Source organism: Takifugu rubripes, chromosome 21, assembly GCF_901000725.2.
Source record: "Takifugu rubripes chromosome 21, fTakRub1.2, whole genome shotgun sequence".
Lineage (NCBI taxonomy): Eukaryota > Metazoa > Chordata > Actinopteri > Tetraodontiformes > Tetraodontidae > Takifugu > Takifugu rubripes.
In genome coordinates this window covers 6,433,026-6,460,869 of record NC_042305.1, presented here as the reverse complement: position 1 = coordinate 6,460,869, position 27,844 = coordinate 6,433,026, and the positions used below count along the sequence as shown (strand labels likewise).

At 46.5% G+C, this 27,844-nt stretch overlaps 2 protein-coding genes across 4 annotated transcripts; both read left to right on the top strand.

The window, feature by feature from the left end:
* Window positions 1–32: 32 nt before the first annotated feature.
* ogdha (oxoglutarate dehydrogenase a) lies at window positions 33–17,441 on the top strand. 2 transcript variants are annotated; one of them, XM_003974526.3, is made up of 23 exons: window positions 33–175; window positions 1,864–2,227; window positions 5,013–5,189; window positions 6,580–6,682; window positions 9,689–9,804; window positions 10,303–10,457; window positions 10,524–10,670; window positions 10,743–10,833; window positions 11,446–11,625; window positions 11,697–11,825; window positions 11,897–12,076; window positions 12,145–12,297; window positions 12,650–12,752; window positions 12,860–12,988; window positions 13,296–13,446; window positions 13,549–13,676; window positions 13,752–13,930; window positions 14,006–14,077; window positions 15,152–15,277; window positions 15,359–15,431; window positions 15,511–15,674; window positions 16,124–16,278; window positions 16,355–17,441. In XM_003974526.3, exons 2-23 carry the CDS (start codon window positions 1,994–1,996, stop codon window positions 16,473–16,475), a joined length of 3,066 nt encoding a protein of 1,021 aa, XP_003974575.1. In that variant the 5' UTR covers window positions 33–175; window positions 1,864–1,993; the 3' UTR covers window positions 16,476–17,441. The 2 variants fall into 2 exon arrangements, with proteins under 2 accessions (XP_003974575.1, XP_029685379.1); XM_029829519.1 differs by lacking the exon at window positions 6,580–6,682 and adding an exon at window positions 6,233–6,326.
* A 145-nt stretch (window positions 17,442–17,586) lies between these two features.
* LOC101066736 (zinc finger MIZ domain-containing protein 2-like) lies at window positions 17,587–27,060 on the top strand. 2 transcript variants are annotated; one of them, XM_011615304.2, is made up of 21 exons: window positions 17,587–18,429; window positions 19,799–19,898; window positions 20,165–20,279; window positions 20,370–20,581; window positions 20,920–21,076; window positions 21,186–21,407; window positions 21,506–21,650; window positions 21,737–21,849; window positions 21,916–22,005; window positions 22,103–22,289; window positions 22,441–22,582; window positions 22,831–22,909; window positions 23,073–23,204; window positions 23,301–23,406; window positions 24,567–24,724; window positions 24,831–24,898; window positions 24,969–25,037; window positions 25,199–25,473; window positions 25,560–25,732; window positions 25,884–26,075; window positions 26,182–27,060. In XM_011615304.2, exons 2-21 carry the CDS (start codon window positions 19,849–19,851, stop codon window positions 26,287–26,289), a joined length of 2,793 nt encoding a protein of 930 aa, XP_011613606.1. In that variant the 5' UTR covers window positions 17,587–18,429; window positions 19,799–19,848; the 3' UTR covers window positions 26,290–27,060. The 2 variants fall into 2 exon arrangements, with proteins under 2 accessions (XP_011613606.1, XP_011613605.1); XM_011615303.2 differs by having other exon boundaries at window positions 21,913–22,005.
* Window positions 27,061–27,844: the final 784 nt, after the last annotated feature.

Genomic DNA, 27,844 nt, shown 5'->3' with positions numbered 1-27,844 from the left:
TCTCGCATTCGCCCCAACACATGCGCGCGTACGTGATGACCTCACAAAGGCGTCACAGCCTTTGCACGCAAGCCCGGCGCGCTCCGAGACCGCAGCGCCCGGAACTGTCAGCGTGAGACACGAAGGGCATTCGGGATACCGGCAGGAAGGGAGCTGTGGAAACAGTCTAATCCAGGTCAGGTAGACCAGACAACTGCATTTTGACACTTGTGACGGGTGGGATTTGCTGCTTGCACAGAACCAGGTCCAAGTATCATTGGGAATAAAATGCGTTGGTCGGCATTTAAAAATATTTAAACAGTTAGCTGGTTGCTAGCTAGCTAGGTACGCAGCTATTTATATAGTTATACCCGTGTTTTCGTCAGAGTTATATTGTTAATCATAATGTCAAGAAGAAATGTTTTTGATAGTACTAATGATTGAATATTTGGGGGAAAATACGATCAATATGGCTATGTTAACACGCTAACGTCCATCGGAGCCAACTTTAGCCATTAGCTAAACGGGGTAGTGGCACCTATATCACCGAAAGTAGAAGCTAAGCGGCTTATTATAAAACGCTAGCTCTCAATCTAGACAGTTTAGCCTGCCTCTATTTAGTTGTGAATGTAGTTCCTGGAAGTTTGTTGTCAGGGATGTTCAAGGGTGGAAAAGATCGTGTAGTGAATCATTGTTAACTTGTTATGGAAAGCTAGCGAGTACATTTCAAGAACTGTTGACTCGTTTAAGGACAAAATGATTGACAGGTGCTTTAGCAAATAGTGGTCCGTTTGAGTCCCTGTGTTGGGCGGGATATTTCCTGCTCAACCAATCAGAACATCCGGTAGACCAGCGAAGGGCGTGTCCATACTGGCAGAGGCAGGCAGGGAGTGGACCTAACAAGGTCAGAAGACAGCAAGAAGGGCTCCGAATCCCAGTTTCTTAGATTTCGGAAGATTTATGGAAGCGCAAAACTCCTTCACGTCAGTCTAGTCGTTATTAAGTGTTCTTCAAATTGACAAGTATGCCAGATTCATCAGAGATGTGAAAACTCCACCTTTTTACCACACTTTGAAGCAACGAATGGCTGCATGAGTTGTGCTTTCCAATAAGGGATGCTAGCATTAGAATATGCACCTGTGTCTGTAAGGGTAACAGGAGTTTTAAAATCCTTTGAAGTGTGTATTGTTGAACGTATTTATTATTGCTTATTTATTCATTGTGAGAAGTCCCAAGCATACGGTGAATAAATTTTCTCCCATCATATCAAAATTTCAGCAGATGTGCCAACAGTAAAGACATACGTTGTAGATTGTCAATGTCAGCTGTGGCGGATGGCTTTTTACCTTTGCCAAGCAGGTCAGGTGTCAGCTGGCGTGTGCGTGTCAGCACAGTAACTTAGAATTTTCTGGACAGATTTTAATAACATGGGTCAAGGAATGGTTCTTGATTCAGGAGAGTCTGTTACTTTTAATCTTCAAAAATCAAAGCCACCGAGGTCTGTGCTGTCTGAGCGATGCTTCATGTCTGACCATCGAGCTATCGCCACAGTTTTTTGCTGGTTGCTGTTGTTTTGGGTGGATGTTTTACTTGTCGGCTTGTGTTTTCAGACCTATTTAATTTCTTGTAAGTTTGACACTGATAATCGTCCGTTTCTACACTGAGGATTCATCATATGTCGTGAATCCACATAAATGTTTGACGCTTTAGGATTGTCTCATTCTGTCAGTTCACTTTGTTCCTTCCTTTCTTGTATTGGTCATCAGCTTTAGAATATTTGTAGCTGTTGGGATTCTTGTTCCTGTTTCTTTCTCCAAAATAAAACAAAGTGAGTCTTTGATTGAACTTATGAGTTTGTGACTGCTGTCCCTCTCTGTTGCACAGATAAACCTGAGGACCTCCCCTTCATTTTCACGTCACCACATTGGACTGAGCTTTCACTCCCTCATTGCTCGGAGGACATCAAGCCTGCTGTGCTCAATCACCACAGCCCGTGATAGTTGAAGGACTGCTGATGCATCGTTTAAGGACTTGCGCGGCGCGACTGCGTCCCCTCACTGCTGCTCAGGCAGCTCAGACTGTTGGCCAACAGCGGCCAGTCACCTTCACAGGTGGCACAAGGACATTTCAGCCTCTCAGGTCTTACACCACACCCGTGGCCTCAGAGCCATTCTTGAATGGGACAAGCTCCAATTACGTGGAGGAGATGTACTATGCCTGGCTGGAGAACCCAAAGAGTGTCCACAAGGTAAGAAGTTGTGCTGGCTCGGTGAACAGTGGGTTTCTGCTGGAGGTTAACAGAGGTGCAGTGTGGACAAAGACCCTAAACCTGCAGTCCATATCCACCCATAATCTTCTGGTCCAGCCCCACCTTTAGCATATGTTTAACTGAGTGCACACAAAGGGGGAAGGATATCAGAAAAAAAATGCTCAGATGAGATGCTCAGAATGACCGAGTCCTTACAGTTGACAATCATCAAAGTGATGGGCAGCTAATTCAGATTCAGATCATTCACCTGCAGGTCATGTGACTTGAAAACTCGGTTGTATAATCATGGATATTTAAACTGCAGAGAAGACAGCTCCCACATCACCATGACCAGTGTTACAGTATTTCACATCCGTCTTTAGTTTAAAACTCAGTTTCCTTCTCTCCATACGAGCGACAGTGGCCGCTTATATTTGAACTAAAGGACCGACAGGTTAATAATAGCAGTGGTCACATGACTTGACTGTGCAATGTGACGACACCCTGAAATAGATCTTTCAGCCGTGGAGTTTGACTACTAAAGTTCCTATCGTAAATGACCAGCCAGAATAGAATAACAGAAACCGTTCCCATCATCCGTCGGGTGAGTGAACAGACTCAGTTTATCTCAAACCATCAACCACAGAAGTAGTCTTTTTCTGAAATCAAGATATGTGACCTTGAAGTTGTGGCTCTTGTTTCCTGAGGTCACTGAGAAGCAGACAACTAGAACCATGGTTCTTTAGAACAGTCTTCAGTAAGCAGAATGTTTAACTTGTCAGAAACAGGTGAACAGATCCTCACAATATAAAGGTTGACACAGCTATAAAGGGCATGGCATGAGTCAGCGTTCAGGTAAGGCTGAACACCAGAGCGTCACATGTTACATGAGATGTACATCAGTATGTAAAGGAGGTGGTGTGTAGGGTGGTAAAGATCAACCACAGGAACTGTTCTGATTCCTGAGTCTCAAGGTGGCTCTTTACTGAACCTATGCTGCTTCAAACTGTTGTTGGTCAATCTCCTGCACCATAAATATTGGACCCGTAATATATCGGCCGATTTGGGGGAAAATTAAATCAGCCCTTTAACCCATTTAAAACCTTTAACCCATAAATACATCTGATAAATTAATGAAAAGGAAGAAAATGTTTGCAGGTCACCTAACCCCCCCCCCCGCCTGACTGATAAACAGCAGCCAACAGCAGCTACCATGTACGCCGGTGTGGTTGCCTGTCTCAGTGGTGGGGTATGAATTAGACAGGAGGGAAGAAGACTTGAGCTTTCAACAACACACTTTAAAATGGTCAAATAGAGGAGAGACAATTCTCCAGGACAGGATTCAGCCTCCATCCAGCCCTAAAAGATGAGGGACACTCCTCTGAAGACAGCAAGGCTCATGTTTTGGTTGATAAGTGTAAAACACTAAAGAGGCTCTATCCATTCATGACATTAATGTATGGTATTTTCAGGTGTTTCATTGTGAAGATTTGACCTCTTCCTGCTTTGATTTGCTGAATTCATGAATTCACCATATTTGGCATCTGTGTGTCTTTTGCCGCCATTTTCTTGTTACAGCGAATGAACACAGACCTTAACTTGGTTTTGTCAAGCTGAATACATTGGTGTTCATACATGTTCACTGTCTGTTGTCAAGTTTCATTTTTGTGTCAAATATTGGTGTGGTGACATCACAAGTGTATCTGAAAGGTGTTGGAGGATTGTGGTGAACTAATAGCTTCCTGTTACTGGCCAATAGAAGCAGAGAGCTTGGAGCTCAGCTCAGCTGCATGACCCATTCAGACGTTTCAGTCTTCAGACCTGAAGAATTCTGTCATGGTTCTTACCCATTTTGGTCTTTCTTAGAGATGACCACTGCGGCAGAAAAGTAGAGAAATCTTTATTCGTGTCTCTAAAACTGTGGTCTTACTTCAGCGTCAGACAGGTCGTCCAGGTCTTGGGAGCAAATATAATCAGAAGTCAGAAATTGATGGTGACCATCTCACAGTGTGACAGCAGCTAAGCAGCCAGTAGAAATGCAGCACGAAGTAGCGGTGGCAGAAAATGCTCCTAGATGCAAATACGTCCCTCCAACTCCCTTCGCAGGCGTGGCGTCCCAAGTTGGCCTCTCTTTCAGCACTGCGGCCGAGTCCACATCCTCATCCTTACTGCACATTGGATCCAACTGTAAGAAGGGTTTCAGCCCAATATCTCGTTTTTGTTCTGATGTGTCTCGCCCGCTGAGGCAGTGTACGTGTTGACGTCACAGCCTGTGTATACTGGCTACTATCTACAGAGCGTATACACCTCACAAGCAAAGGCAGCGTTTGGACTGAGCTCCTGCTGACCATGTACTTCTGTCTGTGGAAATCAATGGTAGAGTTTGAATTTTGAGGCCAAGGTTGGTGTTTGGTTTTGTTGTGGCAGCCTGGCTGACTGTTTCAGAGCTGTAGAAAAATAAAGAGTTCAGTTTGAAAAGGTACATCTCAAGCTCCTGCATGATGAAAGTGTTTTCTGAAGAATAAAGCAATTATCCCAGTCAGATAATGGTGATTAATAGAAAACAGGTCTTTCTGTTTCTCACCCCACCTTTGTCAGTGTGTGACACTAGTAGGTCCACATTTTCCCTGATGGTAACCTGGAAACAGATTGCTTATTTAAAGCCTTAACAGGGCAAGAATTAATGGGATAAATACCTGACCAGTACAGACTGGACAAAGAATAAACCTTTTTCCTGTCTCTTCATCTCATCCTCTTCAACACCGACCTCATCCTGCCCCTTCAGTCCTGGGATGTGTTTTTCCGGAACGCCAATGCCGGCGCTCCTCCCGGCGCCGCCTACCAGTCTCCTCTGGGTCTATCTGCAGCTCCTCAGCTCTCCTCACTGGTGGGAGCTCAACCCAACGTGGAGAAACTGGTGGAGGACCACCTGGCTGTGCAGTCTCTCATCAGGGCCTATCAGGTACACACACTCACACTCCAAGTATGTTGATAGAAAGTTTCCATGGTAACATTTAGCTTTGATCTATGTCCAATAGACACATGGACAAGGTTCTAAAATAGACTGTTGCTATGGAGATGCAAACAAAAAACTTTCCTATAATTCAGTTACAGGTAAACAAAGAAAATAAATTTTTGATTTCCTCAACTGCAACTTTATTCATGCAGTACATACAAGTCAGTGTGTGAACTAGTACTATAGCTACTAACTAATATAACTACTTCTATAACTAGTAGAAGTAGAGACAACATCAATCATGAAAGAGAAGTTCTTTGACTGGCCGCTTTGACAGGAAGTGATCTCACAGAAACATCAGGAGAGTCCAGCCACTTGAGACCGATATTAAACACCACAGTCACCCTTGTTGTCATGCAGACAGAATTAGGGTCCAACCAATTCATTCAAACAAATCTGTACATTGTCCACAGGACAATCCAAAGAATGTAATCTTTTTCAAAGTGGAGGATGACATAATGAATCCTCGATTCATTTAACTTTTGACCTCCAACTCCTTTATCTCACTGATGCATGACGTACACACGGCCATACACCGTCAATAACACAGTAGTGCTCACGTGGCTGCAGCAGCCTGAAAACATGGAAACATTTGAATGACTATGTTTTACTTCAGGTTCATTTTTCAGGACAGACCGCCCTAACAAACGTTCACATTTATTGACCACGCGAGATTGCGTTTCATATGTAATGACTTCGGCTCCTATGTTACGTATGTGACTGTGCTTGTACCGAGAACACTGCTTCCTGTGCTGAGGAAACATGCTGTGAGTAATTGCGGTACAGTCACACTCACACACACAAATAATCTGGACTTTGGGGTTAAACGTCCGCAGGGAGGGAACCACTTCCTAGTGTGAATCCCTGGAGGGAAAACACTTATTTGTCACTGACTCAGTGTGTGTGTGTGTGCGTGTGTGCGTGTGCGTGTGTGTGTGTGTGTGCGCGCGCGTGTGTGCGTGTCCATGCTTGTGTGCGTTTGTGAACAGGTGATGGGGCATCATAATGCTCGTTTGGATCCTCTGGGAATCAGCTGTGTGAATTTTGATGATGCTCCAGTTAATACTGGCTTCCAGGATGTTGGTGAGGAAGCAGCAGTAGGAACCAGTTTGAGTGTGTGTTAACATCATTTCTCCACCCCCCCTCCCCCCTCCCCCCTCTCTCTCCCTCCCTCCACCTCACTCTTGTGTGCTTCTGTGTCCTGCTTTATTCCCACTCTTGGTCTTGGCTGTTTGCTGCATCTTCTTTCCTGCTTTTTTCTTCTCTCATCTGCTTCCTCCTCCTCCTCCTCCTCCTCCTCCTCTTCCTGGGTCGGTTCTGTTCTCACTTCTTGTAGATCCGAGGGCACCAGGTGGCCCAGTTGGACCCTCTGGGCATCATGGATGCTGATCTGGACTCGTGTGTTCCGACTGACATTATAACCTCCTCAGACAAGCTGGGTGAGCAGCTACAGGCTCCTATTGGTCTCTCTGGCCATCACACTCAGATGTAACTGGGATCTGTCTGGAACCATTTGTGGGAACACTTTTGTAGACTGGAAACGGATTTTCAAAGTTCTCACTCCAATAAAAGTTTCTCTTCTGGAGGAGAACGTCATGGATGGTGGGTTTTCTGGATCTGAATGTACCTTCAAAACTGGAGCAAAGAAGAAAGTTAGCAGAATGAAAACATGAGAAGAAAGGTTATTTTTTAATTTCTTCATAGAAAATAAAACCCAAAGTAGCAACAGTTGTTGATCACAGACTTTAGTTCATTTTTTATTTTTCTGGCAACTCTCCTCATTAATGTTTTTAAAACTGGTTTTAGCCTTCAACAAATGTGGAAGCTAAATATTCTCCCTGGGACAGCTGAGGTCTTCCTAATTGGATTGATAGGGATAGAATATAGACGAGGCTCAGCTGTTTCAGTCCTCACACCATTGCTGGGTCAGATCCCAGTTCCACCATCTTCAACAAAAAAGGGCCTTGTTTTGAAGATTTCTTCAGAAAATGTGTTGTTAGCTTGAGTAGCTTCACTGTTAGCTTGTTGGTTGGTTTTGCACTGCTGCTCTTCAATTGAGACACTCGGCTTTAATATCCTACTGTATGTTTGGCGGCTGGTTGCCATAGAGACACTCAGACTGGCAAGATTTTTACTTTATAATTTTATTGAACTTAAGAATACATAACAAGTGGAAGCATTCAGTTTCCATCATACTTTATAATGTAGCAGCAAACACATAGCCGTCCTGGGGACACATTTGGCTGCCGTCACACCCCAACAGGAACTCCTGTACATCAAGAGTGAGGTGAAGACACGCTCTTCTATTGTTATTTGGCGAAACACAGAGCATCAGCCGATTGTGGCCGATGTCTCTACTTTGAAAAAAGAAAAAAACAGGCTCCCTCATACTAAGTTTGTATAAGTTTGTCTTTTTGTCCCTCATACTGACCTGTCTGAGTAAATGGTGTGTCCTGGCTGCTCAGATATGTCCTGGTTGCTCAGGTGTGGGCTGTGTGCTGCTCAAGTGTGTCCTGGCTGCTCAGGTGTGTCCTGGCTGCTCAGGTGTGGGCTGTGTGCTGCTCAAGTGTGTCCTGGCTGCTCAGGTGTGTCCTGGCTGCTCAGGTGTGGGCTGTGTGCTGCTCAGGTGTGTCCTGGCTGCTCAGGTGTGTCCTGGCTGCTCAGTTGTGGGCTGTGTGCTGCTCCCTCTCCACCAGTTGACAGGTGAAAAATATTGTGGATTTCTGGATTCTTCTGAGGTGGTGGAGATGTTGGGGCTGCTGGTGTTGCTCCACTGTAATTGCAGACCTGTAGTGGGGCTGTGAAATGGCTGTGGGCATCAGCTTTGCACCCATCATTGGTTATTAACGGTGTCCGGGTGTCTCTTCCTTTGCTCCTCCCTGTACGTGACCCCCCCTCCCAGATGTGGCTGTTTGCAAGGAGAGGCTGGGACTCCTCACAGTGGGAGGTATGAGAAAGCAGCCATGTGTGTGTTTGTGTGTGTGGTTGTGGGTACAGTAGACTAAGGATGAGTGAGGAATAACATCCTGATGTTCTGGTGAAGATCTGATTTCATTTGGTTCACTGTCAGCGGGAATTCTGTTGAATTCTACTCAGTTTGATACTTAAACAACAAAGTCAAAACCCTCCATACTGTTTGTGTGAAGCAGAAGTTCCTTTCTGGATGAGAAGGTCGAAGGGTCATGAAGGACGATTAAAGTTCAGTTCTGATGAATGCATCAGTAAAGAAGCTAAAAACAGTCTGGTTTGTCTGTTGTCCACCATTCTTCTCTGGAAGGATGATTATTGTCAGACATGGAACCAACATGAAATGTAGAAGCAGGTAGAACATGGAAACATTCTGAGCGTTCACAGAAACGTTCCTGAATGTCTCCTCTGGCTGCTGTTAGCTGATTTTAGCGTGCTGCCATGATGCTAGCACATAGTAAAGTGTCAACATGTTTTGTCCTGGAGCTGAAGGCAACCAAACATATCATCCGCTAACACTTTATAGCTGATAATCAATATTTTTGACATCTAGAGTAGAAAATAAAGCAAAAAAAAAAAAAAGAAAAGCCAATTGCATCATTTAACACCCTCAGAACCCCTCTGGAGGAGCAGATTTCTGACAGCAGAATTAAGAGAAAAAGATTTTCAAAATTGGTTTCTAATCAGAATAAGTTGAGTTTAGACCTATTGGTTTCTCTTGCAGAAAAGACCAACATTCCAGGAAGTACGTTGGAATTCTGTGGTCCAAATGGACAGACAGGATTTTAAATGCAAAAGTCTGTCTTTTATCTTAATATATTATTAGTATATCATTATCTTTATCTTATGTATATGTAAGCTTTATGGAATTAGAAGGTAAAATTATTGTTTCTGGGTTTAGAATTTAATAAAGAAATTATTTGCTTTGTTGGCTATTTGAGTGAACATGTGAGATGTGTTTAAATCCTCTTGGAAGCTATTAAAAGAAGTTCCAGCTCGGACAAACTGGGGCTCTGTGTTTGTCCCCAGTGTTCCCATTGGAACGTGTTTCATGCTCATCACTGACCTGTTAAACATGTGTCGGTGGGTTCAGTCGGAGCTGCTTTAGTCAGATGTTGCCAGTGGTTCTAGGCTAATTCAGCTGCATCTCCTGACGGGAGGTGTGTGTTCATGCTGCTGTCGCTGACACAGTCTACATACCTCAGGGTGATGTCTGTTTCACAGGTTCCTGAGAGTACTGGTGATGTTGATGGGACCTCTACTGTTCTCTCTCTGTCCTCTTGTCCCTGCACGTCTGCCTGCATGTCTTCTGGCTCTTCTTTTACTCATACATGTGTGTTCCTGTCATGTTCCCATCTGTTTGTCTTTACCAACTTCATTCTTCAACCTTTTGTCACATTCCTCACCCTTTATATCTCTTCTTCCCACGTCCCTGTTCTGCTGTCCACTTCTGCTGTGGTGCATCATGGAATTTATAGGCTTCTATGGTCTTGATGAATCTGATCTGGACAAGGTCTTCCGGCTGCCCACGACCACCTTCATTGGAGGTTCAGAGAGCGTCCTTCCGCTGAAAGAGATCATCCGTCGACTGGAGGTGAGTCCCGCTGTTCAACCAATACTTTAGCACTTTTTCCGTCAGGTGATGGAATGAGGAACCAAAATTCTTATAGAATGGGTTTGACTCTGGTCACTTCCTTTCTCCCTTTCTCCTACTGTCCATTGGCTCACCACTAATAACACAATGAGCACAACAGATGAACGTTTTTCCCACTGGAAATTAAAATGTGTTAAATTTCTTCAAAGAGCAACTATTTCTACTCTTCGCGTCTTGTCACATCATCCAGATACCAAATGGGTAATAATCCGTGCTCTTTATTACCTGGGGTTAACATCCTTCAGTTGCTTATTTAGATCAAATCTAAACTTCAGTTTTATGTTCACTCTTGGATTGCATCATCACATCTGTGTGCAAATGTTTCATTCTCGTCACACACACACACACACACACACACACACACACACACACACGCTTCCTGTAAAGTTGGGAGGTGTCTTTCTCCAGGCTGTGTACCTGAGTGTGTTTGTGTGTCAGATGTCGTACTGTCAGCACATCGGTGTTGAATTCATGTTCATCAACGATCTGGAGCAATGCCAGTGGATCCGGCAGAAGTTTGAGACTCCTGGAATCATGCAATTCACTCTGGAGGAGAAACGGACACTGCTGGCCCGGATGATCCGTTCCACCAGGTAAACACCATCAGACCGCACCTCCGTCAGGAGGTGAGGATGTGTGTCAACATCTGCTATGTGCAGGTTTGAGGAGTTCCTCCAGAAGAAATGGTCTGCAGAGAAACGCTTTGGTCTGGAGGGTTGTGAGTCTCTGATTCCAGCATTGAAGACCATAATTGATAAATCCTCTGAGAAGGGGGTGGATTATGTCATCATGGGAATGCCTCACAGGTAATACACTTCTTCATGTCTGAAACGCCGCGCTCCCTTTTCCTCCCTTTCACACTGTTTGTTGTCTTTTAGGGGTCGTTTGAACGTTCTAGCCAACGTGATCAGAAAAGAGCTGGAACAGATTTTCTGCCAGTTTGACTCTAAACTGGAAGCTGCTGATGAGGTAACTCCATCCCAGTATGTGTGGATAAATACACAAGGCACACAAATTGATTGGTGGATAAATACACAAGGAACACTAATTGATTGGATTGGTTGGAACATGCTTGTTATGGGTGCAGCGCCTGTCCCTTTAGTGTTTCTTTGACCTTTTACGACCTCCCACTGTTGTCTCCAGAGACAGGACTTCTTCACAGTGGGGCCAGGCAGCTTAAACCATGGACGGTTGCATAGTGACTTTTAACAACTATATTGTTTAAATCCGGTGAGCTTTTGCACATCAATCGTGCTGTAGGAGTGATGGCACACATGGAGGCTCATCAGCAGCAGATACCGAAATGGATCGAGAAACACAGTGGAACATTCGGAAAGATCCCAGATAATCTCAGCTGCACAGCAAGAACTGCCTGTTTTTACTCTCATCGTATCAGGTGGACTTTAGTCAGGCTGTAGAAAACTCTGACGCCTAAAATTCAGCTGTGAGGTCTGTTGTTATTCTGGGATTTTGAGTGTAGACTGATGAGAGAGTATTTTAGAGTACCAAACATGAGTCTGAAAACATCTGCGTGTAGTCCTTTTACCACAAAAAGTAAAATTGTTCTTGTTCTATTCTCAGGGTTCTGGAGATGTCAAGTACCACCTGGGGATGTACCATCGGCGCATCAACCGCGTGACCGACCGCAATATCACTCTGTCTCTGGTGGCCAACCCCTCCCACCTGGAGGCTGCAGACCCTGTGGTGCAGGGGAAGACCAAGGCCGAGCAGTTCTATTGTGGAGACAATGACGGCAAACGGGTGAGAAGTGGAGAGAAACTGTCCTCCTACACACCTGCTTGATGTTCATGGAACGGTGGTTGTGTGTTCAGGTGATGTCCATCCTTCTTCACGGTGATGCCGCCTTTGCAGGACAGGGTATAGTCTACGAAACCTTCCATCTGTCTGACCTGCCCTCCTACACCACCCACGGTACTGTGCACGTGGTGGTCAATAACCAGGTAACTGACATATGTGCTGGCGGTGTCAGAGTCAGGGCGGAGCTGCGACCCCTCCTACCTCTGTCTTTCAGATCGGCTTCACCACAGACCCTCGCGTCGCACGTTCGTCTCCGTATCCCACAGATGTTGCTCGAGTTGTCAATGCTCCCATTTTCCACGTGAATGCTGATGATCCCGAGGCTGTCATCTATGTGTGCAAAGTGGCAGCAGAGTGGAGAAACACATTCCACAAAGATGTGGTGGTGGACCTTGTGAGTGAGCTCCTGTATGACACATTGGTTGTGGAGGTTCTGAGCTGATGGTTAACGTGTGCCCACAGGTGTGTTATCGTCGGATGGGTCATAACGAGATGGATGAACCCATGTTCACACAGCCGCTCATGTATAAACAGATCAAGAAGCAGAAGCCTGTCCTACAGAAGTATGCAGAGAAGTTGATCGCAGAGGGTGCAGTCAGCAGGCAGGAGTATGAGGTATGAGTATGAAGACAGCATTTCCCAGCATGCTCTTTGCCAGCAGTGGCTTTGACTGCTGCTGCTCCTAATAGAAGACAGAAGGTTTGGAGCAAGTATCTCTGCCTGCTTTGCATCCTTTTGTCACTGTCAGGAAGGATTTAAGCAGAAATCTGCTCAGCAAATGAGTGAGGACTGTGGTTGGCTTTCTTCTCACTCTGTCTTTGTGACTTTAGAATTTCAGTCTCTAAATGTTCTTTTTTCATATTTGTTGAGGTCTAACTGATCTTGAGGATCCTTGAGGTGTTTAAACAGTCGTAGAATCATGAAAAAAGACTCAAGACTAAGCATGCTGTTTCGGGTCTGTACTCAGGAGGAAATTGCCAAATATGACAAGATCTGTGAAGAAGCATATGCTCGTTCCAAAGATGAGAAGATCCTCCACATAAAGCACTGGCTGGACTCCCCCTGGCCTGGTGAGGAACACAGCTACACGTGTTGGTGATAAATCTTCCCCTCCAGGTCGTCAGCCTGTCAGTTTTGCCGTAGTGCTTCCTGAGAGGGAACCTGTTGTCTTCTTCAGGTTTCTTCACACTGGAGGGTCAACCAAAGTCCATGAGCTGCCCTTCAACCGGCCTAACTGAAGAGAACCTGACCCACATTGGACAAGTGGCCTCCTCTGTCCCTGTGGAGGACTTCACCATCCATGGAGGTCTGAACCCCCACTGACCTCAGCAGAGTGGATCAGGGAGTTGTACTCTGTTGAGGTTGTTGCGTTCATTCCCGTTTAGATTTTATTGGTGTAGAAATTCTGGTTTTGAACTTCCGTCAGTGATTAAAAAAGACTTTTGACTTCACAGTTTCATCTTGAATTTAAAGGGCAGGTATTTTTAAAGTAAGATGTCAAAGACTTGACTGTAGATAATCAGTGAAATGTGTTTTTAGTTTAAAGCTTTATAAATTCATCATTTCAAACATTTTACCAGACAGATGGTTACACAGTGCTAATGATGTTTCAGGCTTGAGTCGCATCCTGAAAGCTCGAGCAGAGATGGTCCGGAATCGGGTAGTGGACTGGGCTTTGGGGGAGTACATGGCCTTTGGTTCACTGTTGAAGGAAGGAACCCATATCAGACTGTCAGGCCAGGACGTGGAGCGAGGAACCTTCAGGTAAGCTATCGGGCCTCCGAGGCTGCGTTTGTTTCCAAGTTTGGTCTTCATCAGCACCTTCACATTCCAGAGTTTCACTTTGATGACATTGTCCCCTCTCAGCCACCGACATCATGTTCTCCATGACCAGAATGTGGACAAGAGGATCTGTATTCCCATGAACCACCTGGCTCCTGACCAGGCCCCCTACACTGTCTGCAACAGCTCCCTCTCAGAGTACGGCGTCCTGGGTCAGTTTCACCCTCATCCTGATCTTCAGCAGCGCTCCGATGCTCAGAATAACAAGAAAACCTTCTCACCCACAGGTTTCGAGCTGGGGTTTGCAATGGCAAGTCCAAACGCTCTCATTCTGTGGGAGGCTCAGTTTGGAGACTTCCACAACACAGCCCAGTGCATCATCGACCAGTTCATCTGTCCTGGTCAGGCCAAGTGGGTCCGGCAAAATGGCATCGTGCTGCTGCTGCCACATGGCATGGAAGGCATGGTGAGTGGCACTAGCAGTCACATGACGGCAGGAGTGGTCAGACACTCAGACACTTGTTTTCTAAACTGTCTACAGGGTCCAGAACACTCTTCAGCCCGTCCAGAACGCTTCCTCCAGATGTGCAATGATGATCCTGATGTTATGCCGGTAACACAGTCACACACACTCCAGTGCATTAATCCAAGACTGCTGGAAATGTGAGGAGACCTCACACATCCAGAATCTCAGCCTGTTCAGCTGTGAACCAGTTTGAGGCGACCACCGTGTGACATCACACCGGGGGGGAGGGGCACAACCCAGCACCAGGACATCCATCTGGGGCTGAGACACTCACCATATTTACACTTGATAGAAAAAAATTAGTGTCTCGATCTGACTCTAACTGGACAACTGAAATGAACATAAAGGCATTAGTCTGACTGACATGGGCGTGTCTGACTGACACACCCAGATTATGTGATGGGACCTCGATGTGCTCCAGCATTTTTAGCATTTGATCATTCGTGACACTTCACCCTTCTCCATCGTCCTGTTGGGCGAGATGCTGCTGTGACTCATGACTCCAGTTGGTTTTGATGGGATGTAATAGCTGGGCCAGAAAGGGGCCCTAGTGACCTGCTGGAAAGGTGCATATGGTCACCTAGTGTTGTTGAGGAGTAAAGCGAGACGTCCCCATCAAGACACCACAGTTGATTTCTGAGTATGGCTGGATTAAACTGTGCACGTAAATGCTCTGAGTGACGGTCCGGTCCTTGAAGGACATTAAAGGACTCCAAGTACCAGCCAGAGGAAACAGACTCAGAACCTCAGACGTATTGTTGGACCACGTGCTGGTGCTGGTGCTGGTGGTTCTGGTGCAGGAGGATGATGATGATGTCACGGTTAGATATTGTGACATCACAGGTCCACGTCACGCTGACATCCAGGTCGGGGAGCAGGTCCTTTAGGAGGCCTTCAGCAGCAGCATATTGAGGGAGGTCACCTAAGTGACTGACGACAGTTCTGAGCCCAGAACTGCTCACTGACACTTGCACTATCAAAGTCAGTGAACACATCCTTTCATGGCAGCAATTTTTCTACAGTTACTTCCACGTATCATTACTGTTTCACTCCCATTATCCATTTGGAAGTGCTCATTGGAACATGTAGAAATAGAACTGTGACTTTTTACAAACTCCCTCTCTCCCCCCCCCCCCCTCTTCCTGTCTGTCTTTCTCTCAGGTGATCTCAGATGATTTTACAGTCCGTCAGTTGTATGACTGTAACTGGATCGTTGTCAATTGTTCGAATCCTGCAAATTATTTTCATGTTCTCCGACGACAGATTCTACTCCCTTTCAGGAAGCCTGTGAGTGGCACATCACACACACTCACTCACACTTGTGTGTTGTTTGTGGCCATCCTGATAAACTCCTCTTTGTGCCTGTAGTTAATCATCTTCACACCCAAGTCGCTACTGCGTCACCCTGAAGCTCGCTCCAGCTTTGACGACATGCTGCCTGGTACTTGGTCCTGATGCCCCCTCACACCATTTGTCCTAGGTGTGTTTAAGGAAGAAGTAAAGTGTCTTGCTCTCTGCAGGAACTCACTTCCAGAGGCTGATTCCAGAGGATGGTACAGCTGCACAACATCCAGAGGAGGTGAAGCGGCTCATCTTCTGTACTGGCAAGGTTTTCTATGAACTGATAAAAGAGAGGAAGACTAGAGGGATGGATGCAAGTGTTGCCATCTCTCGCATTGAGCAGGTATACACACACACACACAGAGTCAAGATTGTCTCTAGGTGCTTTACAGAAACCCAGGAAGCCCCATCAAGCAGCAGTGAAGAACCCTTGACCAGGACTAGGCTCATATGGGTGGACCCTCCTGATGGACAGATGGGTGAAGGAGGAGGAGATGGGGGAGGGGGACAGGTAGATGAGAGAATAGGCATAGATCAGGGAAATTCATTAATTACATTGAATCAACGCTAAAACTGGGCAGGTCAGAAGTTGGCAGGTCAGTGCACAGCTATGGGTTCGCTGATACCTGTAGATGGATCCAGAGGGGAGGGTAGGAGGAGGTGGTTAAAGAGGGGAGAGAAGAAGAGAAGGTGTCAAGAGAAAGAAATCTGCACAAGAAAATGTTTTAATGCCATCCTCACTGTCCTCCCTCCCTTTCTCCCCCCTCCTTCTCTCTCTCCCTCCTCTTCCAGTTATCTCCGTTCCCATTTGACCAGGTGAAGGCGGAGGTGGACCGCTTCCCCAAAGCAGACCTGGTGTGGTGTCAGGAAGAGCACAAGAACCAAGGTTACTATGACTACGTCAAGCCTCGCATCAGGACCACGATCCAGAGAGCCAAACCTGTCTGGTACTGTTCTCCTGGTTACCTCGGTGAGCATAAGCCTTCCTGCCAGCTCCCCTGATCTCTGACCTGTCTGCTACAGGTATGCTGGCAGAGATCCTGCAGCCGCTCCAGCCACAGGAAACAAGAACACTCATCTGATGGAGCTGCGACGCTTCTGTGATACCGCCTTTGGACTTGACGCTTTTAAAGATCAGCAGTGAACTTAAGCACAATCCCATCTATGAACCATGACCCTACTCCTCCCTGATCAATGCCTCCCCCAAACACACACACACACACACGCACACACACACACACACACACACACACAGGGTAAATGCTACATAAGTTCTACTTTATCAGCGTCTAAATATGTGGGTGGAGCTGCAGACAACCAGGACTTGAGATGCTTCTGACATCAGCTGAAACTCAAAACTATCTGAACATTAAAGCAGATGTTGGTGTTGTCATACGAAGAACTGCTGTTGTGTGCTTTAAAGTCTATTCACCACACATTTGTGACTTCTCTCACGTTTTGGTCAGAAGATCTGTCTGCAGCCTCCTGGACGTGTGTTGTCGCCTCGGCGCCACACACATCAGATCCGTCAGGAATCATTGAGTACCAGCAGATGTTTCTGGTCTGAGGGACCTCTGCTGCATTTTTCTGTCTGAACGCTCGGTGGCAGCACTGAGCTGCTCACTAAATCCTTCACAAATTTAGAGCCTAGTAAAAACTTCAAAGGTGAAGTGAGTTTTAGTGGGAGGATCCTAAAGAACACATACACACACACAGAGCAGCTGTTAACCCTGCATCACTATCATCTCCACCCCTACCGAGTTTAGCCATGCTAGCTACATTTGCTCTGCTCTTTGGGAAAGTGAGCTGTGACATCAGCAGAATAAAGGTGTTTTTTTTTCAGGTGTGATCTACTATGAGGACTTTGTCGCCATGACAACGCTGAGGTTGCACACAGATGTTTCAGAAAGAAAAATGTGCTGCTGAATGCTTCCATTTCTTTCTTTCTCACTGTTGATCTTGTGCCAAACTGGTTGGACGTGGTGTGTTAATGGTTTTGTTGGCAGCTGAATGAAGACTTTGGCGGCTTCCTGTGCTTGTGAGACAGAAACCATTTATTTATTTTCATAGACATTCTTTCCATTCATTTGCTTCAATAAAGACTCGTATATTCTGGAAGAGTTGAATGTTTCTGTTTACTGACAGAACAGTTTTCAGATCAGATTTCACCTCAAAAAGATTAGGAACGCGCCACTGTTAAAAATAAAACTTGGAAACGTGATTGATAGCCGTGGTACAATGGAAATACAGACAGGAGTCACGGATACAGAACATCAACCAAATGGAATCTGCTCTTCCTGAAATTTTCTTTTCAATTCGTTCACATTTTGGTCACATACGCCAGTGGTCATGTGACCTTGGTGGAGGTAAGAACAGAAGGATTTGATAGTCATGCAAAGATTTCTGACATCTGTTGATTTCCAAAACTCTGCTAACCTGGCTCAGACTGCTTTGGTTCAATCAAAAGTGAGTCTGTAATATAAATTCTGGTGTATAGAGACACTTGGCAAGCTAGCAACCGCGTTTACCAGGAATTACCTGATCAAGATGAAACCGCATTAGACAAAATTATGCTAAATATACATTTACTGGCAGTGCCCCTTTTCCCCTATGGTGCTGATGTTTAAACCGAGGTACATGCAGGAATGTGTGCTTGTTGGTCTACCCCCTCCTCCCTCTCTCCCCCTCCCTGTCAGTGTGTAGGTGTCTCTCGACCTGCCTGTTCTCTCCGCCAGACGTAACCGTAGATTGGACGCAGTTTATGGTAGAAACACGCTTGTTTCCCGTCAGCCTCTCCAGCTCCATCCGCCTAATTTATTGGGGCTGATTCGCGTTAGAGCTGCGGGGGATGGTGTTGGCTCCTCAGGTCGGGTAACCAGAAGCAGTGGCCGTACAGCAGGGACGGCTAACCGGCTGGAGCTAAAACCAGGGTACCGGAGCTTTTGGTCGGCCTGTGTGGATTTTCTCTTCCCGGGACAGGTTGTATCTGGGCCTCGCAGTAGTCACCACCTCCGTCCCGCTGACTGTCCTGGAGGCCCAGAGGACCCTCTGTCTGCCGAGACCTGGAGCGGTGCCCTGGCACCGTGGACGTCGAGGAGGTGGGTTAGCAGATAAAAACACATTTCATTTTGCACGTTTTTCTCTGTTTGAAATCAAACGTTTAATCAGAAAATGGTTCCACGTTTTACTGAGCACTTTGTTTTTGAGGAAGGAGCGAGATTTGGCTAACTGTTAGCCTGGTAGCATCCCATTGTCATAGTCTGCTGGGTTAGCTGTTAGCTGTTTGACGTCAAAGCCAACTGGGCGCATCAAGCGGATAAATTCCTTAGTGTTTTTGTTGTTGCGACATTGGTGCATAGTCGACTGATATTGGCAGCTGTCTTCTACCATGCTAAGCTAACAGAGGTGCTACAGCAGGAATAACTGCTTTTCCTAACCGCCGCTCATTAGCCTATTAGCCTTAGCTAAGACTGCTGCACCGAGGAGGCTCAAAATGTCCCCCGACTCTTTCATACTGTGTGAGGTTTTTGCCTCTTTTCCAGTGTTTGGACGATGTTTCGGAGCAGCTGACTCCATTCTTTACATGTATTTTCCATAAATGGGTCCTAATTTAGGTCCAGTGCGAATGCTTGTTTGACGTGCACGCTGGTGAGAGGAGTTAGTTAAGCAGATTAGCAGTGGCCTGGTAGCACCAGAGTTGATTAAACTGGCTCTCGGATCCATTTCAACGGTAACATCATGTCAGCAGGTCTGGTTTAAACCTTTCTGAGCTTCGGCTGGACTTCCTCACCGGTCCCGCTGCCTCTGTCCGTCTGTCCATTCCATAAACGTGCCAGCTTTACTGGGTCATCTTCACAAGATGTGATCAAGTGTGTAACCAGTCAGTCACTGGTGGGACTGATCTGTTCAGATTTGATTTCATGGGGGGGAAAAAACTAACTCCTGACAAATGAGTTTTACACTTCTCTTTTAGTCTCCAACCCCCATGATTGTTGAAATTGTTGGTGCACTTTGAATAATTTAATCAAATGTATAGAACGTGCAGGATAATGGTCCATTTGACTGTGACCATAAGGAGCACAGTAAAACACTGGTGTGTGACATGAAGGAGGAACCAGACAACAGTCGGTCCTGCACAACAGGGTTAAGATACAACAGGAGGGATCGGCTGTTGGTACCGACGGTTCAGAGGCAGATGTGATGCACAAACTGGATGAAGAGACCTGAACTGTATCCTCCAGTCAGACACAAATGTTATGCCAGATAACATTATCCTAGATAACACATATATAATGTAAGATTTTAGGTTCCATGAGATTCATCGGTTGACTAGGAGTTTGTGACATCCTAAACTCACACACAGCTGCACACTTTATTTCTTTAATTATGCACCAGTGATGTGGAGGACAGAAGTGGGGTATGGGAAATGAAGTTCTACGCTGACAGAAATGTTTGACTGTCTGGCAGGAGTCTGTCTGTCTGTCTGAGTGGATCCCAGCCAATCAGCGGCTCCCATTATGAACCCTCTCAACCAGATGAAGGCGGGTCTGGCCAATAACCCACACAGGTGCACACTCACACTCACACAGGTGCACAGTAACACACACTCACACAGTAAAGAATCATGTCAAACGTATCACATGCCACCATAAAGGATGATGGGGTATTTTCCTTGGCTAGATTTTACAGTGAATTGTGGGATACATTGTGCATACTGAGACTATAGTGATCCTCACTTAACATTCAGACGCCCCTACAAAATGGTCCTCCCTACTTAGTGCACTATTTAGGGAACAGGGAGGGGTTTCACAACCAGCTTATGTCTGTGTGCAGTGATGGGTCATACCCCTATGACCCCTCGAGCTGGCAGCAGCCCACCAATCAGCCTGCAGGATCCCTCTCTGTGGTTACTACCGTTTGGGGCGTGACCAATCCCTCTGCCAGCCAGGTATGACATCACCATCAGAGAAGTTGTGAATGTTTAGGGAGGATTTGAACATAACAGATGACGTGTTATGTATTTGTCTCTGTCCTGCAGGGACTGGGTGGGGGGGTTATGGGTCCAGGAGCCACTGCAGGTGGAGGGCCCATGATGCAGGGTCCTGGCGGACCTGGCATGGCAGGGGGACCACCTGGAGGTTACATTGCTCAGCAGGGCTTTGGAGAGCCCAGCAAAGGCTACGTGAACCAGGGAATGTACAACCGGACGAGTGGTGGCTATGCTGGAGGCCCGGGGGGTTACACAGGAAGGTGGGTGCTCATCTTCATATGCTTTTATACCAACAATGATTGAAACAGTGAAGTTTCAAGTTTTATTATTGCCCAGCTTATAACCAACCAGAGACATCATGGTGCCACCATCAGTGAGGTTCTGATTGGCTGAAACCTGCCAGATTTGGTGGTCAGTTACAGGTGGTCCCACACAGATGGTCCCATACACGTGTTCCCACATCCAGACTTCAGTTGGTTTTAAATCTGAGCTTTAAGTTTTAAAAAATAACTGTAAATTTGACACTTTTCATTTGAAAAACATTCTTGTGACTAGAATATCAGCATCTCTTTTCTGACACTTGTTCATATGCTCTCAGTTACCCCTCCAACCCTGGAGGTTCCAGAGGGTCAGCTGACTTCACACAGGCTGCCGCAGCTGCTGTTGCAGCGGCTGCTGCTACGGCTACGGCAACTGCCACGGCAACTGTGGCTGCTATCCAGGAGAAACAGAATCAGGAACTGAGTTACGGGCAGGTGAGCAGCTAATCCAGATTTTTTTTTTCCTCTTGAAATTTACTTCTGATAAGTTTGTCCAGTTTTACATGATCGTGATGAAAGAACCTAATGCGTGTGCATGTGTCAGATGGGAGGTCCTGCTTATAACAACCAGTTTATGGCCCATTCTGGCCCCCGTGCTCCCCCCGGAGGTATGGGACCTGGGCCTGGACCCACCAGGGGACCAGCTTCCATGGGGCCCATGTATGGGCCAGGAGTTGGACCTCAGAGGGTCCCTCAGTATGGGCCAGGACCTCAGCAGGGCCACCTCAGGCCCCCACAGGGCCTAAAACGCCCATACAGCTCTGAGGTGAGTCAGAACCTGTAAGTTCAGATCCAGTCAGGTTCAGTTTCAGTGTGTTTAGAATCATGCAGAACCAAAGGTTTTCTTCCTCACCGTCTCCTCAGGCTTTTCCTGGAATGTCTCAGCAGTACGGTGTCCCTGTCAGCTCCAGCGTCAACCTAATGGCTGGTGGCTCCATGCCTGGTTCGGCAGGTGGCAGTCATGCAGGGCCCGGGCCGTATTCTGGCCCCAGTATGCAGTACCACCCAGGTCTGGCATGAAAACATGAGGATGATGAAACTGTTCCCAGAACCTGGTGTCATTGGGAAGGTGCTGAACCTTGTGTGCATCTCTAGGTCACAGTGGTCCAGCCCCACATCGATCTGGTTCCTCCCCCTCTTATCAGGGCCCAAAGATGCCACTACAGCAGTACCCCCCCGCCGGACCCCCCAACTCTCAATACTACAAGGTAAAACTTAGTCTGTGTATGTGAGTGTGGGAGAGAGAGATAAACATGTTTCTGTCTGTCCAGCAGGACCACTTTAGCAGTCAGGGAGGGGGTTTAAATGCACTGGCAACAGGGGGTGCTGGTGGCATGTACAACACCTTCAATCAGCCTTCTGGGGTGAGTTTCCTCAACTACAATGTAAATGTTCAAACTGAACTTAAATTACCAACTAAACATGAAAACTTTCGCTCTCTGTTTCTCTTCCCCCCCTCAGCATGGTCGAGGGTTGCCAGGTTACCCTTCTTCTCCAGTTCCTGGAAACCCGACCCCTCCCATTACCCCAGGTAGCTCCATGGCTCCACCCTACGTGTCACCTGGCAGCAGTGACATGAAACCAGCTCCGTCTTCGTTCCTGTCGGACATCAAACCCAATATGGCGGCCCTGCCCCCTCCTCCTACAGGTACAATGATTGGGTGCAGATGTTCAGGATCACCCTATTGCTAGCGATCATCTCTAATGTGAATGTGTGTGAACGGTCAGGTGTGCACAACAGCAGAACATCTGTAATCAGCCCATAGTTTCACACACACTCATGTCCTGTGGTCCTACAGGTAACCCTAGTGACGACCTGCGGCTGACGTTCCCGGTGCGAGACGGCGTCGTGCTGGAGCCCTTTAGGCTAGAGCACAACCTGGCCGTCAGTAACCATGTCTTCCAGCTGCGAGACTCTGTCTACAAAACACTCATCATGAGGTGAACGCACACACTCACGCACTCACACACACAAAATGGCAGAATCCGCTATGGTTCCTGAACCTTGGTAGACAAAATGAAATGGTTTTAAACCAAATGGGTTTAAGCTAATGGTCATTTTTCAAAACTCTTTTAACTGTTTAATTCTAAATCAAACATTTCAGGACTCAATTAATAAACTGACCCTGTGTGTGTTTTTGTATCTGTGTGTGTGTTTGTATCTGCGTGTGGGTGTGTGTGTATTGCAGACCAGACCTGGAGCTCCAGTTTAAGTGTTACCACCATGAGGATCGGCAGATGAACACCAACTGGCCGGCCTCTGTCCAGGTCTGACCTTCAACACTCTGATCTTTGTTTTTATGTATTTTGGTCTTTACCATCCTCTTCCTCTTCCTCTTTCTCGTCTTCCTCTTCCTTTTCTCCTCTCTTTTCTCCACCTCTTGCTCATCCTCTTCTTTCTCCTCCTCCTGCTTTCCTTCCTCTTCCTCAGGTGAGTGTCAACGCGACTCCTCTCACGATTGAGAGAGGAGACAACAAAACCTCCCACAAGCCTTTGTACCTGAAACAAGTGTGTCAGCCGGGCAGGAACACCATCCAGATCACTGTGACTGCCTGTTGTTGTGTGAGTGGTACACACATCCTTGTTCTTCTACCTTTGTGAGGACTGTCAGAGTTTTAGTACATTCCCTAACCTGGACTCTATCCTGTTCATGTCCAGTCTCACCTGTTCGTCATGCAGCTTGTCCATCGTCCGTCTGTCCGTTCGGTGCTACAGGGTCTGATGAAGAAGAGGCTGCTGCCTGCAGAACACTGCGTCACCAAAAGTAAGAAAACTTCCTTTCATCCTTTATCTTTCAGTGACCTCTGACCTGACCTCTGACCCTCAGACATCTTTGATTTTTTTTTTTTTTTTTTTTTTGCCAAAATTTGTGTTGTGTTTCTTCAAATGATAAAACTGTCAGAAAAGAATGAAAGTAATGAATCTCAAAGAACAGATGTACCGTAATTTCCAGACTATAAGCCGCTACTTTTTTCCTACACTTTAAACATTGCGGCTTATTCTACAGTGCGGCTTATTTATGTTTTTTTTCGTGGCGCACTATCACAACTATTGTGAATCAGTCATTTTTACTAACCCTCATCAACAAGGAAAATACTAGAAGAAAAGCATATGATGCGACTTTTAAGTTAAAAGCGATCACTCTGGTGGTTGAAGAAGGAAATCAAGCTGGCGCGCGTAATCTTGGCATACATTACGATAATCAATGGGGAAAAGGTTGAGACGCCTGCCTGAAGAACTGATCGAAAGCAAAAAGACAACAAAAGCTCTTAGACGTAAACATCGCAGGTGGACCGAGCTTGAAAACATTCTGGAAGACTGGGTCAACACACAGAGAGCAGGGGGCCGCGGTGATTTTAGAGGTGGGCCATCGGGGAGTTTTAGATTGTTCATTGTTTGAGTAAAAAAGCATAAACAACATTTGTGTGTAGCTGATACAAATGTATATTTCAAGGTAGCTGCATTACAGACACCGTTAGAAAAAAAAGCATTTACCGGTACAATAAATTTATGTTGCTAAACGGATTAAATTAAAAGAAAGGTTAAAAAATCCCGACGTGATAAAATTTGGATTTAAGGTCTCTGTATAAACATACTAGTGAAAAGAGTGGCTGTTGTTTCTTACCTGTCTGTCACTCGTCAGTGACTCGTCTCTTACGGTAATAAAAACATCTACCGTACTGAATGTTTTCGATCTAATTTTTCATATACTACTTGGGATACCTGCGGCTTAAAATCCGGTGTGGCTTGTGTAAGTACAAAATTGATTTTCTTTCTAAAATTTGATTATGCGGTTTATAATCAGGTGCGCTCTATAGTCCGGAAATTACGGTAGATGGTTCTAGGCTCAGTTTGCTCCTGTACAGGTGTCTGTCTACAGTTCCTGGAACAGGAAGTAACTGGTTGTTTTTTCCGTCGGTTCAGTCAAGAGGAACTTCAGCAGTGGTTCCATTCCTGGAACCCCTGGACTGAACGGCGAGGATGGTGTGGAGCAGACTGCCATCAGAGTGTCTTTAAAGTGTCCAATCACCTTCCGCCGCATCCAGCTGCCTGCCAGAGGTCATGACTGCAGACACATCCAGGTCAGGACAGCAGCCAATCACAGAGCTCCACCGCCTGTGACGTCACAGTAGCAGATCATGCTTGTATCGGGTTTACTGAAGAAGAGTGTGATGAATTTGTCGACAGTGTTTTGATCTGGAGTCATACCTGCAGCTCAACTGTGAGAGAGGAACATGGAGATGTCCCGTGTGCAAGTATGAAACGAGCATTATCAACACCCAACCATGCTTGGGTGTGTCTGTAACCTGTGTGTCCTGTGTGCAGTAAAACGGCTCTTCTGGAAGGTCTGGAGGTTGACCAGTACATGTTGGGAATCCTCATCTATGTTCAGAAGTAAGAAACATATTCTGCAGAACACCAAGTTCAAATCAACACACAAACTTCTCTGACTGGCTAACAGACATTAGCCTATTAAACAACAGCAAGCCTTGGTTGAGCTGAACTGTTATCAGCAAAATTAGCCAGCCTCTTCAAAACTGTGATCTCCTTCTCAGTTCAGAGTATGAGGAGATCACCATTGACCCAGTCTGCAGCTGGAAACCAGTTCCTGTAAAACCGGACCTCCATATCAAAGAGGAGTCTGATGGTCCCGTCCTGAAGCGCTGCCGGACACTCAGTCCCAGTCACATGGTCCTTCCCAGTGTCATGGAGATGATAGCCTCGCTTGGCCCCACCCCTTCGTCTTCCTCCTCATCCCCGATGCCATTCTCTTCCCTGCCATCAGGGGGGGGCAGCAACAGCAACAACACGCAAGAATACTCTGGAACAGGTGATCGACCAGATCCGTCAGCCATCAGTCACAGTCTGATCCATAAAGGACGGTGAATCCATTAATCTGTTTGTCTGTGCCCTCAGCTCCGTCCTATCACAGTCAGTCTACTGGTTTCTCAGACTTCACTGGTCCTGGGACTCCAGGAGTTGGACGAGACTTCTCTTCCCCTGGCCCCCCCCCCCTGTCTTACCAGTCTGAGCTCTCCAGTGCACTCCTAACCCCTGACAAGCTTCCTCCTCACTCCCTGGCTGGACAGGTAACACATGTTTATTTGGTTGTGTGTCGGTGCAGATTGGTCACTAGCGCAGCAGCAGAACATCGCCACCTGAAACTGTGGGCGGAGCTACATCACCTTCATGCTCTCAGTGTCAGATGGGACTCCTCCCTTTTTTAATCCTCCTCTCCAGATATCAGGACATGTGGACTCTGCCTCCCACGGTGCTACCCTCTCTCAGCAACAGTCACAGGGTCTTCATGGTAACACCCATCATGGGAGCACCAACCAGATGGTGCAGCGCAGCAACCAGACCCCTCATCTTCAGGGTGATGGCTCCTTTGGTCTCGCTGGGTCTGCAGAGGTTTCAGAACCCACTCTGGATGTGAGTTGAAACCAGTCTGTTACTTGGAGTGTCACCGGGTGGGGGGAATACACTGTGTGTGTGTGTCTGTGTGTTCAGTGTGTTCTGATGAGTCGTGTTTCCACAGTTGCTTCCAGATTTGACCAACCCGGATGAGTTGCTGTCCTACCTGGGACCCCCGGACCTTCCCAACAACAACAGTGATGACCTGCTCTCTCTGTTTGAGAACAACTAAAGTCACCTGTACTCCACCAACAGCTGTGTCTCCCCCAACATAGCTGAACATCTGAGGCCTCTCATGTGACATCAACTCTTTATTTCAATTCTCAAACAGTTTAGAGTCCTCATCCTTCATTCCACCACCAGGAAACCAGCCAGAGACGCGTGGTCCCGTCCAACAGTGAAGGGGCCCAGATGCTCTTTTGGGAACGGTTTCTTCTTTTTCACTCAGCCAGATCTGAGATCTGCCATCAGTGCTGGATGCTGCATCTGTGGGAGAAAAGGACAAAGTTAGTTTAGCTCTGATTTTAGACAAAACTATTTTCCTGAGCTGCAGAAGATGATCCAGATATGATTTTAGATTTTTACTTTTTGTCCAAAATCTGCATCTTTGAAATCCAGTGATGAAAGTCAGAACAGAACCTTCAGAGTGAATACTAGAATACTGGTTTGTTGGGTTAGAGCTGGAATATTGTACAGATATATTCCCGTCTGATGCCCATCGACCTCACTGGCTGAGTGAAAACGTTCTCGATGTAGAATCTTTAACTGGGGCCAAAGTGAACCAATGAGGAATGATGAAGAGTCGCGGCAGCTGCAGATTGTTCCATCTTCATCCTCCTCTTCTTCCTGTTTGGTGTAAAGAGACTTTACGGACCGTCGTGGCGTTTTTGTTCTGCCAAGTCACCAGGAACAAGTTCGACTGTACACAATGGCGTTGTGTGATTCAGTCATGCTAATAGTCCTGATAAACTTTGTAATTTAATAAACACACTGGAAAGACAAAGGTGCTGCTTGAATCCCCAGAGAAGCTGAAGCATCAGGAACCAAAAACACCTTGACCATGGCATATCAACCACACTTCAGGGGTACATGGACAACACGCCATGCTGGGATTAGAGGAAAGCAGACTGCTCAGACAGATGTGTTATTACACGAGAACTAACAGTAGAGGTCTTATTACTCCACAACTACCAGCAGGGTTATTACACCTGAACTACCGGAAGAGGTGTTATTGCACCACAACTTCTGGCAGAGGTCTTGTTACACTAGAACTTCACTATGGGGTTGACTGGTCACTGCCCGGCTGCAGATCCCTCCGTGATGCTGCAGGATGGGGAATAATTTCCAACTGGTGTCTTCTGCTTTTGTGGATTTTTCCTCTCAGAATCAGTTCGGGTTTTTTGGATTTGTAGAATTCATAGACAAATGTGATGTTTTGCATAAGTGACTGATCTTTTGACCTCTGATGGCAGACCTCATCCTAAAGCCTTATGTTGCACAGCACCAGGTGCTTAATGGCACTGTCCCAGTAAGCACCTGATACTTTTCCACCCTTTTCGGTTTGTCAAAAACTCCGAACGGGTCAGACTTCTCCTCTCACTGTGCGTACCACGGTTGCGTGCACCCTTGATCTCCTGGCTCATCGATCACGTGCACGGACTGCGGGTCTGAACTCACGCGCGTGCGCTCTGTGGAGACTCCGGCTCCAGCCTTGTTTGCTGGACCGGATACAACAAAAGGGGCGGGGTCAAGATAGGGTCTAACGCTCGTCCACGACAGAAAGGAGT